The 18,454-nt window shown below is 36.7% G+C and overlaps 2 protein-coding genes across 3 annotated transcripts; one reads left to right on the forward strand and one right to left on the reverse strand.

Annotated features, from left to right (window-relative positions):
- Positions 1-354: 354 nt before the first annotated feature.
- Positions 355-7,760, reverse strand: LOC113281528 (actin-related protein 2/3 complex subunit 1A-like). 2 transcript variants are annotated; one of them, XM_026530313.1, is made up of 16 exons: positions 7,585-7,760; positions 7,413-7,486; positions 6,819-6,904; positions 6,302-6,378; positions 6,103-6,197; positions 5,948-6,017; positions 3,980-4,049; positions 3,409-3,482; positions 3,261-3,303; positions 2,193-2,274; positions 1,800-1,888; positions 1,608-1,693; positions 1,222-1,285; positions 871-983; positions 681-739; positions 355-576 (listed from the first exon to the last, which is right to left on the reverse strand). In XM_026530313.1, exons 2-16 carry the CDS (start codon positions 7,480-7,482, stop codon positions 509-511), a joined length of 1,146 nt encoding a protein of 381 aa, XP_026386098.1. In that variant the 5' UTR covers positions 7,483-7,486; positions 7,585-7,760; the 3' UTR covers positions 355-508. The 2 variants fall into 2 exon arrangements, with proteins under 2 accessions (XP_026386098.1, XP_026386089.1); XM_026530304.1 differs by having other exon boundaries at positions 7,413-7,495.
- A 3,306-nt stretch (positions 7,761-11,066) lies between these two features.
- On the forward strand, positions 11,067-12,493 carry LOC113360408. Its single transcript, XM_026603937.1, has 2 exons — positions 11,067-11,811; positions 11,862-12,493. The coding sequence occupies exons 1-2, from the start codon at positions 11,067-11,069 to the stop codon at positions 12,491-12,493; spliced, it is 1,377 nt and encodes a 458-aa protein (XP_026459722.1).
- The last annotated feature ends 5,961 nt before the right edge of the window (positions 12,494-18,454 follow it).

The following is an 18,454-nucleotide window of genomic DNA, read 5'->3' on the forward strand; positions in this document are numbered from 1 at the left end:
GAGATTCGTTTTCTTCCATGTTTTGCCAGTATGTCCAAAAGCTAAGAACGACCACTTCTTCCACTAACTGAGGTCTCAAAGAGAATCTTACAGCAAGTAATTATGAAGCAAGTAATTCAGGCCCTGAATATTATCAATGAACGGGTGAACAGAGAGCTAAACGAGGGTTGATGACTAAATTTAATTTTTCAGGGGAAACACATTCTTTCCAGTGTCATAAATCGTAGAAGACAGTTTCCATCCCAAGATGCATGCACTCTTAGATGACAGTAGGCCGTCCGCCCTATTGATTGTTAAATCTCACACTAACCCCAAAAGGTTTCAGCCATACATATGGGTTCCACGCCAGAGTGTAACCCCAAAATCTATATTACAAACATTAGTTGGTGTTTTATGCCTTTATTATATAGAAAGAAGAATGAAATTAGTGACCCAAGATAGGGTTTAAATGATTTACTGAACAAAATTTGTCAAGCTACAAACAATGATTAAAGTATTTGTGGGAACCCTAATTTCTTTTTAAGGAGAAATCTGCATCACTTTCTATATCCCATATGGCTACTTTTCCGTCCAACCCTGAGTGCAAAATGATCACAGTAAGAAATGAAAGCTCGCTCCTTGCAATCTTTATGGCAAGATTCTCATGGACAGGCACAAGAATAAACAAATAATGAGTTTACCTGAGGTGCTGAACTTCTTCACTGAACCATCTTCTGCTTTCTTTAGGGGTATGATACAACTAGGATTTTAAATAGGAACTATGGCTCAGTATGAAGTATAAATATGTTTTACTTGTGTATGTGCGATTAAAGAAGCAAATAGGGAAATAACTTAGTGGAAACAAATACGATTACAGTAAGTAATACGTACTTAATACAATTATGATGAACACCTCCCCGGGGCTTTGAAGGTTCTACTGTGTCAGTGCTTACTCCGTATTTTGATTGACCATATAGTTTACCAAATCCAAATGCTTCAGAAAACTGGGAGACATAAAAGACAATAGCAAAAAATTTATGAATCTGAAAAACAAACTGAAATAGTAAAACTGCTAAACTGGAATGGAGGAATTTTTATTACATTATACAGGGTACACATTAACTATAGATATGATCAACTACTCCGTAAATCAATCAGATTGAAAAATTGACCTTTCGAAGAGGTCAACATATTTTTGTAGAGAATATACTCCTAGCACTATCCATAAAACATAGATATTACCTGTGAACCGGATTTCGAGCTTGATGCAGTTGCTCTCCGTTCATTAACGTATTTAACATAGCTCCTAAAACAATAAACACAGAAAGATTGCTTCACAAGTGCCAATTTGTGATAGAGAGCGAGCATCATTTGAGAAAAGTCGCTCAAAACTAGCCCAAATATCCAAATTGATCAGTTAGTTAATGGCACAAAGAAGTAAGCCAAAATGATTACAATACGAGGTTCCAACCAATGTTCGCCCAGAACGGTTATCACTAATCCACCAATAAATCAATAATTGACACCCAAAAACAACCAAAGGTGTTCAATATGATCGCCGAGTACCAATGCAATGCAGTAGCCAAATTTTATCAGAACAAGGATAAATGGACGAGAACATTGTTTACCATAAGCCACTTTCATCTGCTGCAAAAATCATCGGGTTGCAGTCAAATCCAACACCTACGACCATTCTCTCAGAAACAAACATTACCTGGAGAAAAATCATTAATACTTAACGAATAAGAATAAGAAGTGGAGGAAAGATTTCTTAGAATGTATAAGCATTTTAAGGATAACAAGAGAGGATGCTGACCCACATCACGAAGAGGTAAATCTCGAAATGCTACAGTTTGAGCAGAAGGTGCAGGACCAACATCTTCGATAAAGTAGATTGTAGAACTGTGACCTAACAGTTGCAAACATGCAATCCAAAAAGACGAGACAATTTTAGACAGCTTACAGTCAAGGGAGGTTAAGAGAACAACAAATCATGGAATTTTACATTTACTTTGGCATTTATGCTTATCAAGCTACTCTCTAACATAAGCTTTCCAATATATCATGATTTTTGGAGATTATGACCACTACAAAAAGTAGAAACTCCTTTGAAAAGGTTGTTTCTGTTCATGTGTACTGAAGTTTCAGTAAAGTAAGCTTTGGTAACACTCCACAATAAAGTTTTCTGAGTATGAAAAGTTTGAGTCTCTGACCTACGTAGGCCAAAGTATTGCCACTTGGAGACCACTTTACACCAAACGCCCAGCTAGAACAGAGATCAAGTTGCACGATTTGCTGATTCAACAAAAAGATACATTTGATAAGCGCTACAGAAATCAAAATTACAAAATAAGGACTGAGATATCATGCACCAGACTTAGTGAACACATGTCTCATACAACTTGCTAACCCTCGAAACAAACGCAAGTAAAGGTATATATACTGTTGAAGAAAAACAATATATGATAGGAGAGATTGCCGGTAATGCGCACAACCTATTATATGTACATATTTGCATTTGATTTTATGTTTACCTTAAGCCTAATCGCACATAGGCCATGCCAAATAACATTATGCATCTGAGAGATATTTAACTGTAGACTGCCTCTTTTTTAATATTATCACATTCCGTAACTAAACAAATACACCACACATATAAAGTTAGCAGATTTTGCAGTGTCAACAGCATTAAGGTGGAGAGAAGTGATTTTCATGCAGATGGGTGTCCAACAAGGTAAATGTTGGTTGAAGAAAACAAAGGGCCATTACAAGCTCTCCCCAAAGGAGAGAAAGAAACAAATAAAGTAACACTTATTCAATCGAATCCATGCAACACATTACTATGTCCATCTTAAGTTCTCAGACAATCAAAAAAGGAAAACAGCAAAACCATTCCAGTGGCATCCAAATGAAATACCCTGTTTTATCATTGATGGGTGCAGTAATGCGTCCTTCAGAAACAACCGACTTTTCTAAGTATCAGTGCCTTAGTGAAGAATACCAAATAGGTTAACTATCTGCAAAGATGGAGTACGTAAAGCTATTGGGAGGATGAAAAGCAAAAGGACTAAGCTTAGAAACATTGAATTTTAGAAGAGTCACAATGTGTCGAAAGATACTAGATAATAAATGTATGAGAGCGGCAGAGCAGCCAACCATGAGAGATTCTAAATTGCAAATATAACAGGCTGGTGGTAATGACGGCAGGGATATGCCTATTCTTATCTAAGATACAAAGATGCTGCTTCTATAAAGAGAATATTACAGATATGAAGTTCAACCTCTCCAAATTTGGCATCGGAGGCAAGGCTTGTTGCTGAATCCCTGGTCATGAGCCAAATACCACCCACACATTAGTACATATTCCCAGAAAAATTTAGAACCTCGCAAGACATAAATCACTAGCTCCTATAACTTACTTAAATATACCTTGAGTCGACACCTTTGATTAAAGTCGAAAATATTCTGCATTTCCCATCAGTTGATGTTGTTGCAAGAAGTATCTGTCAGAAAACATAAAATAAACCAGGGAAATAAGTAACATACCGTGGTCAAGCTTAAAGAAGAAAAAATTGCAGGCAGAATTGACTGTTCAAAAGGAAAAGCACTCTACTAACTACAAAGCAAGTGTACCAAATGGGGTGACAAATGAATCTAAATTATCAGAAATTAATAATATACAGATTTTATTTTATTTTTCCTTTCCTTGTTAAAACACCCCAAAATACATGTGAAACTGTCGAGGTGTTAATGTGCAATAGGAAATCACAAGGAGCGCAAATCACGCTATTTTGCTAAATCGTGAATCATTTACCATGTAACCAGTTAAATAAACACTGCTTCCTTAACATCTATTGGTTTAGCATGATTTTGGTTCATTAAAACACTGGTTAACTGACTCCATCTGAAAAGCAGTAGCACATCCCACTTATTAAAAATCATCAGGTCTAGTTATTTTATTTTTTTCTAACTGTGCAGGTCAAAGTCTCAGCGCACTTACATTGTTAGGATGCCAGGCAACACTTGTCACAGAAGAGCTATGTCTTTTCCTGATAAGTTTGCTAACCCACCTGAAGAATATCAAATTGTTCGGAAGAAATACCAAGGTTTTGTTTTTTCTTTCAAAATTAAAGAAGACAAATAAAAGCCTAGACAAGCTATGAAATACAGCTGTCACCAAAATAAAGGTAAAGCTCGAATCCAACAAAAACATGTTCATATATGCACTTGTGCATGTCATGCACATAGAAAGCAAATAGAAATAACTGTTTTCTTTTGGTTGGTTTTTTCTATCGAGTCCAAAATCCAGATAAAAATGATAAAACATTTACCATGTTTCTTATAATATAGTTTGTTTATTCTAGACATGCAAGAATGTCTAAAATTCTACGCATGTCTCTTCAGCTATCCTTACGTACTTAATGAATGAAAGAAATGATAGGTCGCCAAGTTGGAAACAAAAGGCTTGGAGACGGTGAAATCGGTATCAAAGATATGGATGAGGAACTGCAGAATGGTATATTCCAAATGGAACCTACTGTCATTAAATTGATCCTAGTTAACTAGGACTGTTCAAGAAAATTATAGAAAGCTTCTCAAAGAGGTTGAACACAAGGGATAATGGTCTGTGTCTTGTTAATGTAACTTAGTACATGATGTTCAGCTAATACAACAGAGAAACATAAATATAATGCCCAGTTACCGTTTGATAAAACTGGTACGAGGGTAAAACTGTACCTGCAGGTGAACATTTGCAGAATAAAATTGTGACTTGCGTTAATATTAGTCGCATACTGATATTGTCCAACTGGTGAATGCTTATCACTGCAATTTCTTAATTATCTTATATAACAAAGTAATATTTTATATCCTTTTTACTTCAATTACTAAGACCTCTCATATTGCTGGTTCTAATCCCCTAATGATCTTTGGGGGTGAAGAGGAGTAAATGCTGTGAAATCATCAATGGAGTACCTTTCTTTTCAGGTAAAAGGTTGAGAAGAAAACAATCCAGTAAAATAATTATTTATTTTGATAAGTGGAAGGGTAAATTGTTGCTCAAAGCATGAAAGCTGAGGCATGAGAAGAAGTCTATAAAATAATCTGTGTTGCAACGACACGTCAAAAAAAATATTGAGCCGTGTCGGCACGTATGGACATTCGTACACGTACTAATATCCCAAATATTGGTTGTGTTAAGAAGATATTCCTAAAAATCAGAATTTTACTTAATATTTTGATTTTAAATAGGGAAACTTTGACTAATAACCAGTTGTCCCATAATTTTTAGGAAAGAAGATATGTTATAAACAGATTTCCCTAACATTTCTCTATTTGTCTCCGACTTTTTCTCTTAAAATCTTTCTACCTGAGACTTTCTCTCCTAACCGTTCTTATCTCAGAGAAAAGTAGATAGTTCCATTACTAACCATATTTTAGTTTTTCAAGTTGGCGTGTCCCAGTAGCGTATTGGACACAAGACACCGACACCGTGTCCGTATCGTTGCAACACAGATATTAATGATGATAGGTGATAATAAACTATTCAGGGTCCCATGAATATCTTACATGAACTGCTCCAAGGTGAAAATAATGGAAAAATATTTGATGGGGGCGTTTTCTGATGGGGGCATGGGGACAAATCATGTCTTGCACGTGTCTTTGTTATAAATTGATTCCATCAAATTTTGTTTCCAAATATATAAAAGAAGTGTATATTTGGTGAAAATATTGGTTTTCTTAATTGGTGATATTTTATCCTTTATATTTTTGGTAGCAGAATTTGTTAAAATAATCAATTGGAAAAACACATGTCAAGACATGATTTGTCCCCCATGCCCCCATCATAAAACGCCCCCATCAAAAATTTACTCGAAAATAATATAACCAAGATAACACATTCAAATTGACATTGTAAATGTAAATGAATTCAAGGGTCATTTTTTGAGAGTTGCAACTAACAACTTACCAATTATTCTCTTGCTCATAATAGCAAATACAAACAGTTTTAGCCCCACTTCCAACGGCAAACTTGTTTTCTGAAAATAGAAACATCAACTCATAAGAATTATCGTAAATGCTAATCCAAGAGCTTAACTTGTTGGGCTTTCACTACATCAATACCTTTCGGACTCCACTGAACACAAAGAGCAGCCCGGTTTAGCCTAAGAATAACAAGAGTTGGTACCCATTCTGATCCTTCTTGGTTCCAAACATATCTAGATTAAAAAGCAAGGAAATATCGTCCAGAATTAGGAGTCTCAAATATCGATACTTCAAAGGAATACTGAGTATCCAATTAAATAAAGAATTGACGGCTCACGAGTTTCGGTCATGCGACACCGTAACAATTTTGTTTGATCTTACACTCCAATCTATCCCCGAAACAATTTGATCATGCTGTATGTACACAAATTGAATGAGATTGACATATAAAGAAATGAGAAAACCTCAAACTCTTAGGAACAAAATACGGATGATAAAGATAGTACACACATGTTCACTCAAAGAGTAACATATTTTATTCAATCAGCATTGAGATTTCTGTTGTAAATAGCGGCACACCTCATGGTCGCACTAAATAGCATGTGTTTGGATTATCATTTTTCACTGGTATCATCTAATTCAGAGTTTTCAATTATTCCCCGAGATTAAATCTTGCATTTTTCTGTTTATAATAAAGTTCAACGAAAATTTTGGCTTTTCTTATTGGATGTTAATTAGTTTGGACTAGTAACAAGCTTTAGTGGGCACAAATAAAGTAATAAATCAAATCAAATGCTAGTGTTGGTGGACATTTATTATACCAGATGAATAGGATCAAAGCTATTACAACGTACCTTTTGTAGCACATGAACCCTTTCCCACTTGTCAACCAAAAATCTATAGATATGAACTTCAGTACTGTTTGGACAAAATGCCACCACTACAGAACAGATTGAATTGTGTTAAGAACTTAATTGACGGAGAGGGAGAGACCATCAGCTAAAGTATCCATTTACTCAGCATCTTGTATCATGCCAAAGCTAATTAAAATTTTAACATGACTTCATAACTGTAACTCCCGTTTGGTTTACATCCTGGTAAATGCAGTAACTACTAACTAGTGATAACTCATTAACCTTTCTAATTAGATTAAGTCTCCCTATATAAATTAGTTTTTTCCTGATTCCTAGTTTGGAACTTATCAGTCCATTAAGAACAGAAAGCCTTGGTCATTGTGCAGTAGCGTAACTCAGTTCTACGCTGATATTTATGACAACCAAAAATTGTTCAGACTAATCAAAATCCAAGTAACAGTTAAATGACATAAACAAATCCTTATCAAATGAAGCCCTGAAAATGTAAATTTTACTCCCAACTGCTGCAGCCTATAAGTAACGAATACAATTAATTTAGGGTTCGAAAATGGAAAAGAAAACGATGATTATTACTTGTTTGATCAGGACTCCAAGCATGACATGTAATGCACTGAGCAAACTGATGAGCTTCGATAGTTGTCATAATTCTGCAAAATCTAAATACAAACAAGAACGAGATCAGTAATCATATGATAATAGATTGAATATGTTGAGAAAATTCAGTAAAGTAAACCCAGATTAGAACCTGAATCGTAAATGCTTTAACAATAAGAAACCCTAGATTTGTAGAGAGAAAATGCAGTAGATGATTATTATTCCCTCGTGAATCCTTTCTTCTTTTTTTGTCTTTCAGAAAGAACCAACTTTGTATGTCTTGATTTGTTAGAAAGTCGTCGAGTGAAGAGAGAGAAACTCAAACTAAGCGTTGATTGTAAACGCCGTATCTTTTCGCTTTTCTCATTGCTCGTCAACTTGGACGCAGACCCTCGGTTGGAACGATTTTTGGGCACCACTCGGGACCACCATGTGTTTAGACCGGGTCTAATGGTCTTCCAGGATTCAGCTTATCAGCAAAACGCTTTGTCTAGCCGCAGTGGGAACACAGGATCCGATATTGGAACGCCTTTAGAATTGGCGCGGCACCCCATTAGAATGGCGTATCATTGAAATAAGAGCATGCGCCATTAGGAATGGTGTATTGACTTCGTTGACCGGTCCACACGCCATTTGTAATGGCGTGTCAGGGTTAAATCCTGAAACACGCAGCGACTCTTCTCCTCTTCTCTTCTTTTCTTCTGTATTTTTAGTTCTTTCAACAAAAAATAAGAAACGAGTTAAGAAGATTCAATGGTGTGTCGTAACAAATTGGTGGGTGTTTGGGTATAATCTCAATAGGGTTTGTTCCAGCCGGTAAGGGGAAGCTTTGGGTGGTATTTTTGTTGATTTTCATCAACAAATCAAAACTAGGTAACAAATTTTAATTTTGATTGATTTTCTTTATTTTTTGTTCATGATAGTTACTCATAATCGTGGGATTGAATTGCTTATGTTGTCATGGAATAGTAGCACAAAGTTTTAATTGATTTGAAAATTATTCCTTTGAAATTAGGGTTTTGGATATTTGGGTTAATTTAGGTGAAACACAAATTATTTGATTGATTGAAGTTGAATCCTCCAATGGCGTTATTTGATTGATTGTAGTTGAATTGGGCATATATAATGTGTGGAAGATTACATGGGTGAATATGATGTTGACAATATGATTTTGTTTGATGTTTTTATATGGGGGTTGTTCATACGTAATGTGAATTTGATTGTGCATAGATAATACCGGTGGATGTTTGTTTGTTATTAAAATTTTGATTGTGGTTATTATTTGTTTTAGGCAATTATAGAGCATATCAATTTGTCTAGGTTTGAGAAGTTATCTGAAATATCTCAGAATAATGTCCGTTTACAGCATAAATGTGAGAACTTGAAGCATAGACGTTTTAAATTTAGGGGTAGCTGGACCACGGTAAATGATTTTTACCAGATTGTGGTTGCTAATAACCCTCATGCACTGCTCTTGCTTCATACGTGTGGCTTTTCTTCCGTGTTTCAATCTAAATTTAAGTATGCGGATAATGGATTAATTGAAGCTTTACTTGAGAGGTGGTGGAAGAAGACTAGAACCTTTCATTTCCGTGATTTTGAGATAGGTTTGACCCCTCTAGATTTCTATCGGTTGACCGGTATTCCAATTGGAGGAGGTAAACCAATCTCACAATTACCAATCGAAACACCCACGTCTTAAGAAATTATAGCTATGGATGATAAATATTTCCAGGGTGTGTTAGATCATTTGGAAGTTAGAAAACATTTTGAGAAGAAAAGTGGCGACTATGAGTCAAAGGTACTTACCATCAGTCTTTCTCACTTGGATAATTACATTGTAAGTAGGAAACCTCCTGCTGATAACACTGATATTTCCGATGATTTGACTAGGATGTTCTTGCTTTGGTTTATTGAGTCTTTTTTGATTCCCAACTGTACCGGTACAGTAGATAAATTGTGGTGTTCAGTGTTGGATGATTTGGAAGAGGTAGGTTCTTATGATTGGGGTACTCCAATTTTGGGTAATTTGTATAAACATATGGATGAATGGAGTTCGTGCGTACGATCATATATGGGTGGGATGTGGATGATCTTAGAATTCTGGTAGTATTTTTATTTTCGTAATTGTCAGCCTGTTCTAAAAGACGACCTAGAAGATGATAAACTTGATGCACACCCAGTTATTTCTTTATTTTGTGGCACGAACCTTAAGTAGGGGGGACAGGTAGATCTTCACAAACACTCTGTGTCTGATTCACGCGCTCAGATAGACATGAGGATGGGAGACGCGGTAATTTGGGATCCTTGGTTCGGGGATAGCTCACACCAACAAACTGAACACTTTCAAATAGCACTTAAGATGTCTAAGAGGAGATTTGTTTTCAAGGATGTTAAGGACGGAACAAGAGTTACTGCTTATTTGGCTGAGAGATGTATGAGGCAGGTTGCAGGGGTAATAGTTATCCCATGTAATCCCCCTAGTCTAGATACAGTGTCTAATCAGACGGAGCTTGTCAATGGTGACCACTTTCATTATGTCTCTGCAGACTTATATTCTCAGTTTTGGACAAGTCATAACGTGGGAGCTCTTTTGACAGAAACATCTCACATAAACACACGTGATGATTTTGGAGTGGGGCACATTGGTATACCCCGGAGTTTGATGCCCCAGTACCCACCACCTACCATGTCTTCCCAGTCATACAAATACCACCAAGCCGGACCGTCCATGACACAACTACCAAGCGTACAATGGGATGTTCCATTCTACAAAGACTCGTTTGAAGATATAGTTCCAGTCTCGAGGCAACCAAACCCATACAATTTTTCTAATATGAATGTCTCAAAGGTTAGACCAGTTATTTTCCATTATCATTTTCATTTGAGTAGTATACCTTATTACATTAGTATGTTAACAAACTTAACCTTAATTTTTTAGGAAGAAATGGCCCAGTTTGCGCCTGACACTTACTGGTGCCTCCTCTCTACTAGACAGACAGTGTTCGATGAGTCTTGTCGACGAGAGTTGTATAACACCCCCACTACACATCATAGTCAGGAAGAACAAACTAATGCTGGCACTTATGACGCGGGTGTATCGTTGGAGAAAACCCAATGCCGTCGTAAGCGAAAAACAGGAGATCCTGGTACATCTAATGCGTGTTATGTCCCTTACGGTCTTGAAAGTAACGTTCATGTTCAGCCCCCCACGCCAATGGAGCAGAGCTCGCCAAATTACAGTGATTCACTAAACTCTTCTGATTTGTTAGGCCTAAGCTTAGGTAGGAGTTGGCAGGGTAGTGTTCGTGGTAGTGGCCATATAGGTGAAGATAGTGTTGATATGGATGTTGTGCCAAACACTCAGTTTTTTCCTCCTATGTAGTGAAACTAGTTAAAAAGGTGTTAATTAGCTATGGTTTAGTACATGTTTGTAAATATGTGTTCTTGTTTAATATGTAGTTTGTTTATCTTAATCTTAGTTGCACATCGTCTTATACATATTATGTTTTTTTCGTCTTATTAAATTTAAGTGTCTTTCATAGTATATTTTAGAACAAACTACACAGTTAAATTTGTATGCCATGTCTTGATACATAAAAATTAAAAAGTTGACTTTATTTTAGTTGTATTATGGAGTCAATTATCGCTAGATATATGCGACAACGGAGAGAGTTTGCATACCTCCAACCGTCATCATACACCGAACGGTACCTTGATGATAGTCATGGAGATTACACAATCATGTATCAGGAAGTGTTGCAGAAGGCGCACGATTTGCACCAACCAGAACCAATGATTGTTTTGACTAGAAGAAGCATAAACAGATGCCGTGTAGAAGCGAATGCTAGGATGATGCAGGACTACTTCAACCCGGGTTGCAGATTTGGGCCTAAGCATTTTAAGGACCTCCACGGTTTGCCCCGAGAACTATTTCTTAGATTATTACCAGAAATTTGCGCCCAAGATGAGGACTTTCGGCAACGGAGGGATGCTTGTAACATTCCGGGTCACTCCCCTCATATGAAAATGCTCGCTGTCATGAAACACTTAGCGAAGGGGGTGGCGGCCGATAGCCTTGGCGATTACACTGGAATGGCTGCGTCTATAATATACATGTACGTAAAAAAGTTTATGGATGCATTACTTTGGCTTTTTAACGATCGTTACATGAGGCGCGCAACAACCAAAGATACAAAGAGGCTATTAGCTGAGAATGAGGCTCGTGGATTTCCTGGAATGCTTGGAAGCCTCGATTGTACCCATTGGGAGTGGAGGTGTTGTCCTAATGACAAAGCAGGCCGACACGTTGGACAGTATAAGAAACCAAATCTTGTTTTACAGGTTGTTGCATCATACGACAGATGGTTCTGGCACTGTTACTTTGGTGCGACCGGTGCTAACAATGACTTAAATGTTTTGGACCAGTCGGTTTGTTTGATAGAGAGAAGAACGCGTTGGATCCTCCTTGTGATTTTCGCATCAACGGTCACGTGTACAGACATGGATACTATTTGGTTGACGGAATTTATAATAAAATGCCTGGGGTTGTTCATGGTTATAAGAGACGTCAGACTATGCCGGCAATCCATAAGAAATTTAATGAATACCACTCTGCGAAGCGGAAGGATGTGGAGCGTGCTTTTGGGGGTCTAAAAGCCAAATGGGGTATAATTAGGAATCCTTGTCGTTACTGGTTTCCTCGTGACTTAAACACAATTATGAGAGCTTGTTTAATAATGCATAACATGTGTGTGGAGTATGAATATCGTGATAGGGTATGGGCGAGGTATGATGGAAAAGAAGAAACACCTCTGGTACAAGGTAACGTGACTGAAGCGCGTGCTTATTATAAAAGCCATGCCCGCTGGAGACACTTGCAAGCAGATATAACGGAGCACATCTGGCAGCGTCATATTCAAGGACTGCGAGACGGAGAAGTCGGCCACGTGGAGGTGCATGATGCCCTCCCAATTTCAAATCATGGTACCACTGATGTGGATGAGGACGCTGATATTTATCCAAGTGATGATGATAACTTTTATCAGAACGGAGAGTAGACTGCAATTGTGTTTAACCTCCCAATACTCCGTAATCATGTTTTATTTCCTAAGACTTTTTATGCATCTTTACTTTATTACATATAACACTATCAGGTGTTGTTTTATTATTTATTAAACTTTTTTATAATATGTATTAAACTCGGTTTCAGTTTGTATGAAACTATAATGCTTTTCATAGTTACTTATTTGTACCGTCTGTGTAATCCATTTTTATGATATCGGATATGTACAACTGGTGAACAACACGCGCGGTAACAGTTATTGACCTCAATTTTTTTGAAACTGTATTCTCCCTATTTACAAATGACCCTATATTCACATTAGGGTTGTTACCATTTATAAAAGGCCATTCCTGTTCATAAGCGTCCCTTTGTTATTGGGGGGTGATACTATAAAAACGCCAGTAAGCTTACCCTTCAGTATCATATCCACAAAGTGTTTTACTCCTCTTGCAGAAACATATCTCGACCTTCCTATTAAAGGTCTACCAAATTACCCATTCAACTTTCACATAACTTGCGAGACATAGTTGTACATACTTGAATCATATGAACCATGCGGTTCAGTAGTGCCGAAGATTTAGGAGTTGTGGGAGCTTGGGTTGCAGTAACAAATCATGGTCAACCAATGGGGGTAGAGGATAATGAAAATGTATTTTGGAACCGTGTTTTTCAGAACTTTGAAGGTAATACCGGAAATGATAACGGCAGAACAACAGCCTCGATTAGAAAAAGATTTGCTTTGATAAATGCAGATGTTGAAGCTTTTGTTACATGTCTGCTTTATGTAAACATATCCCTTCCTACACTTTCATACGAAGCTCGGGTTAGTAGTCATATCCTTTCTGAAATACCCAGTGTTAGCTGTTAAATTATAAATATGATTGCCGAATAATGTATTTTTTTTATTAACATCTACAGAAAACAAGAGCCAGGATTGATTTTCGCGCCGATTGCTACCTCATCATGAGGCATCACTTTTCCTATATGGACCCCCATTTTTTAGCCAGTCGCGAAGCGTGACGACATCATAAAATCGGGTTTTGTGGGTATATCTTTATGTAATCACATGTCACACGATTACAATGACATCTTTTTTTTCATATTTATGTAATTTTCCCCTTCTTTTTAATTTCCTAGCTTTGTTATTATGTATTGGTTTGGGTGGTAAAAGTGAGAAACATAGTTGGTTGGATACTTAATGCAGATGTGTCATGTGAGTAGGAAATTTTTCCCTTGGATTCTCCCATGCATTATTTTTTTTTTTTTGGTTGTGTTATCTTTTTTGTCCAAACATAATTATTTTAATATTGCACCCGCCCACACATCTTGATACGAATCTCCATACTTTTGGAGATATCTTTTTTCTTTACTTGGTATCCCCACCCACGTGATTCAATCAACCACCTAAAGAGAGTATTGTCCCTAGATATCTTGTATGCAAAACAGTTACCACTCCTTCAGAAATGTGGTGCTCTATTTTAGAGCAGTGATTGTCTTTAAAATTATTGAAGGGTTTTTTTGGGGCATTTGCATGAGGCAAGGGAAGCCACCTAACACATCTCATAAAATCTATAAGTATTGTGTGTTTTATGTCTAACAGAAACACCCTCCAATAGTCTTACTTTCCTCATCTCCTTTTTTATTCTATCATACCAAGTTCTTCTTAGTTTTCATACAACAATATGGCTGGATTTTCAAACGAAGAGGATGTCGCGTTAATTCGTGCTTATTTGGCGTTGCTAGAGAATCTATTATCGATATAAACATTAACGCGACTAGTTTTTGGCAGAAAATACTTGGACATTTTAGAAGTGAGATTAACAACGAGAATGCAAGAAACATAAAGTCAATATAGTGTAGAGTGTCCATGTTGAAAAAACATGTTAAGAGATATGTCGGCTTTGTGAAACAGAGTATCCGGGGAATGGCTGATGTGGGATATGACGTTTCCACGGCTGTAAGTTTTATTACAACTATTTGCATTTACGTTATTTTTTCACACATTAACCATATACTAACACCAAAAATGAATTTTACGCAGTACCAACTGGGAAAAACTGCATATGAGGCGGAGGGTAGATTGTGGACACATGGAACGGTGTATGAAATATTTAAGAATACATTTGCTGATGAATATGATACTGCGGAGATTCCTCCTCCGTTTCTGGGAAATCTTAATGGAGAAGAGGCTTAAGACATTACAACATCATCAAAAGTTATTGTGGGTCAAATCTGTATTTAACCCTCACGAGACTAATTAATTATGTTGTTCTAATGTACTATGAGGTTTAAAATAAAAGTAGTTATTTCAAAAGTTGTGCATTACTTGTTGCAATAAGTAAGAAAACACATAACATCATAAACATTTGACGATTTCGAACAAACAATATTAACCACGCATAAACATCTCAAGAGAACAAGATTTTATTTTATATGTGAGTACCAAAAAATAATTGGCCACAAAATGTTTGAAAGGTTGCCCTAATTCCGCCTCATACATGGCCATCGCCTGGGCACGATTACCATTTGCAAGAACTCGATACTGCCTAAAACGATCACAAATCCTTTTTAGCATGCTAACGCGGTGTTGGATACGTATAGCAGAATACCAAACGCTTTCATTCCCAATTTTGAATCAAAAAGTCTTCCCTCACTCGACACCAAAACGCCATACCCGCCTGAGGATTTTCTGTATCATGATCCATATCTACAACCTTACAATAACTTATGACTAGAGCGTTATCTTCATGCATTGTAAATCGTTGCATCGTGAGTGATTATTGTGGTGGAAATAAAATAGGTGACTTTGAAAAATTGGGAGGGAAAATACTTTATCTGTTGGTTGAGTTTGGAGAGCACTAAACCTCCAGAGATAATTAAATTGTGACGCGTTCTTCAAAGATTTATAATAAAATTCTACATTGGGTTTAAACGTAATTTTGAAATCCTACAAAGGAATAGATTTGAAATAAGGGGAACTTGCAAGCAAGAGGTGTCATCACTTGTCGGCCATTATTTTGCATGCCATTTTATGTTGCGTGATTTATTTCTGTTATCTGGCAGATAAAGACTGATATATAGTACAACAGATTATATGTAGAATAGTAGTGTCTCTGACATCTTCAATCATCACCCGTCATAGTGTGTTTTCAAATCACACCCGATGGAGTTGTCCACCACTTGGATGTCAGACAACAGTGCATAGATGAGCATTGAATTATGCAGTTTTCCCTTTTGATTTGTTATCATACACGTGAAATGGAATAAAGTGGTTTGGGATCTGGTGGTTGGGGAGTTTGACGACTTAGGTGCAAATATTCACCGAAGGAAATGTGTTTACCAACACGTTGGTCGCTGGATGAAAAGGAGGTTTTAAATAACACAAACATAAAGAAACTCAAATAAATGTTAACATACATAAAAAAACGTAAATAACACACAGTACATAAATCATAAACATTACAACAGACCGGGCGTCATTGACCCGAATAAAACACATGATTAAACATTACATCATAAACACAAAATATAACACCATAAATCAAAGAGCAAACTCAAATGTACTTACTCGGCCCATTCCACCAAATGACAGCTAGGACATTCCCAGAAATGTGCACCATAGGTGTTCTTATCTTTAGAACGATGCAAGTTCAAAAAAAACCTACATCCAGTGACTGGGCATGACGCCCCCTTTTCATGTTCAACATTAATCATCCCTTTTTGTTTGAAGTTTTTGCAAAGTTCGTAATATTTTTATCATCTCTGGACTTGATTGCATCCTCCAACCACTGAGCTTCTTCACGACAATTGTCGAATTGGCAAAGAAGGTACCTATTCTGTCCAAGTTCCGATTCTAGTAACAATTTGATGCCAGCACAACCCTTTTGCGGGCACTTGGAATACATCCAAGGGCATTTCATGGCTGAATGGTCATCAAGGAAACAGAGCGGACAAATTTGGTTTGCTTCTACACACACAATTTGTTTTCCCTTGCGATTAGAATCCATTTTTAATCGGGTAGACATGAAGGATCGCCACTAATTTTATGGTGTATTTCTTTGAGTGGTTGATGGAGTGTATTTATAGGAAATAATTGTTATTATTTATAAATGAAATCCCCTTTTACAGAATCTTGTTGTTACAGTGTGTTGATAAGGATAACGAGATTTTTATTCAAAGTTGTGGTAAAAAACAGTGTGTAGATGACTTAATGATAATGGCTTAAATTGAGTGGTCTGAGTGCTTTCAACTACTAAATTGGGATATGAGAAAGTATACGCAAATAACTCGTCGTTTAACATTACAGTGTAAACCGGTGTAGGAACCTGGTAGAAAGTATACGCACATAGTTTGTCATATAACCTGCGGGTGTAAACAGGGTGTTAGAGAAAAAAAGTCAAATAAGTATAAATACGACGCGCCATTTGTAATGGCGTTACCAGTGGACGCCTTTTGAAATACCGTGCCGCGCCTTTTCTAACGACGTACGAGGGAACAAAATTTTCGAATATGCTACAGCACGCCTTTTGTAATGGCGTATAACACTTTTTGGGTGCGCCATTTCTAATGGCGTGCCTGGATTGCACCCAGATTAGATCCAATCAATCGCTTGGATCAATTGGGAATCAGGCTAACAGTGACACATTAGACCACGCTTTTTCCTCCAAATCCTGGATCTTGGAGTACCATTAGACTAAGCCTTAGGGCTTAGGCCATTTCCTTTTCTTTTTTCTTTTGAAACCTATTATAGGGTTGTGAAATAGTAATCAACAAGACCCCATATCTATGTATTTTTTGTAATGGCTAAAATGCCCTCCATGAATTATAAAAGTAAATTTATTATCTTCTCCTTCTCTTTTCATTCATAAATCATGATGAAGATGATGATCATAATTTCATCATGAGGAAGATGATGATCATAAAAAAAAAACTATTATTTTTCTTCCTCTCTTCTTCTTTTCCATCGCGATGAAGATGATGATAATAAAAAGAAAAAAACTAAGAAAATCCATCACTTATTTTTTCTTTTGAAAACCCCCAAATTCGAACCGTAAGCTAACCAACGGTGAGGAAACTTCAATCGAACCAATCGTAGGTAGAAATTACAGTATGGAAGTATGAATTTTTCGAACCGTGGGATTTTGAACCCAGAGTATACGGTTTGGAAGTTAAGAACTCCAAACCCTAGATGACTTACGGTTGAGAAATACAACCGTATGCAAAATAAGCTAAACCTACTTTGGAAGTATGAGTTTTCCAAACCGTATGCAAATTCAATTAAGTTTACGGTTTGGAATTGTGAGTTTTTCAAACCGTAAGAAACGCCTACGGTTTGGAATTATGAACCTACGGGGGGGAATTCAAGTTTCAATTTTTTCACTTAAGAATTAACCAACGGTTTGAAAAACAAACCGTATGCAAAGGCAATTAAACATACGGTTTGGAAGTATAAATTTTCCAAACTGTATGCAAATTCAGTTAAGCATACGGTTTGGAAGTATGAATTTTCCAAACCGTAAACAATTCCTATGGTTTTGAAAATAAGAACTCCAAACCATAGACAGTTCTGAAACTGCTTTTTCAAAAACCTAATTCGATCGATTCTACCAATTTGTGCAACAAAACCAATGAAATAAGATGGGCTTTTTATTTTTACCTTATTGAAGTCATTGCGGGTGGATTAAGTGGTGTTAATCGATGAATTATTTTGAGAATCGACGATTAATCGAAGAAATAGGCGATGTAGGTGATGGGGAAGAAGAAGATGGAAGAGTTAAATGAGAGGAATGAAAACAAATTAGTTTTAAGTTTAAATATTTAAAAGGTCAAGGGTATTTTAGTATTTTCTTAATGAATTAGGTCCCCCCTTATCTTCATTGTAGGATATTTGAATCCATATGATCCCTCAAAACTATTTCCTTGGAGCCCCTATAATAGGTTTCTTTTTTTTTTTAAT

Source organism: Papaver somniferum, chromosome 1, assembly GCF_003573695.1.
Source record: "Papaver somniferum cultivar HN1 chromosome 1, ASM357369v1, whole genome shotgun sequence".
In the NCBI taxonomy this organism is placed as follows: domain Eukaryota; kingdom Viridiplantae; phylum Streptophyta; class Magnoliopsida; order Ranunculales; family Papaveraceae; genus Papaver; species Papaver somniferum.

Coding starts and splice junctions, on each gene's coding strand:
- LOC113281528 (XM_026530313.1), bottom strand. CDS start 7,482: ATGACAACTATCGAAGCTCATCAGTTTGCTCAGTGCATTACATGTCAT. Junction 984..1,221: donor GCTCGAAATCCGGTTCACAG/GTAATATCTATG, acceptor TATGTCTCCCAG/TTTTCTGAAGCATTTGGATT. Junction 577..680: donor GAAGAAGTTCAGCACCTCAG/GTAAACTCATTA, acceptor TTTTGCACTCAG/GGTTGGACGGAAAAGTAGCC.
- LOC113360408 (XM_026603937.1), top strand. CDS start 11,067: ATGGAGTCAATTATCGCTAGATATATGCGACAACGGAGAGAGTTTGCA. Junction 11,812..11,861: donor CGACAGATGGTTCTGGCACT/GTTACTTTGGTG, acceptor GTTTTGGACCAG/TCGGTTTGTTTGATAGAGAG.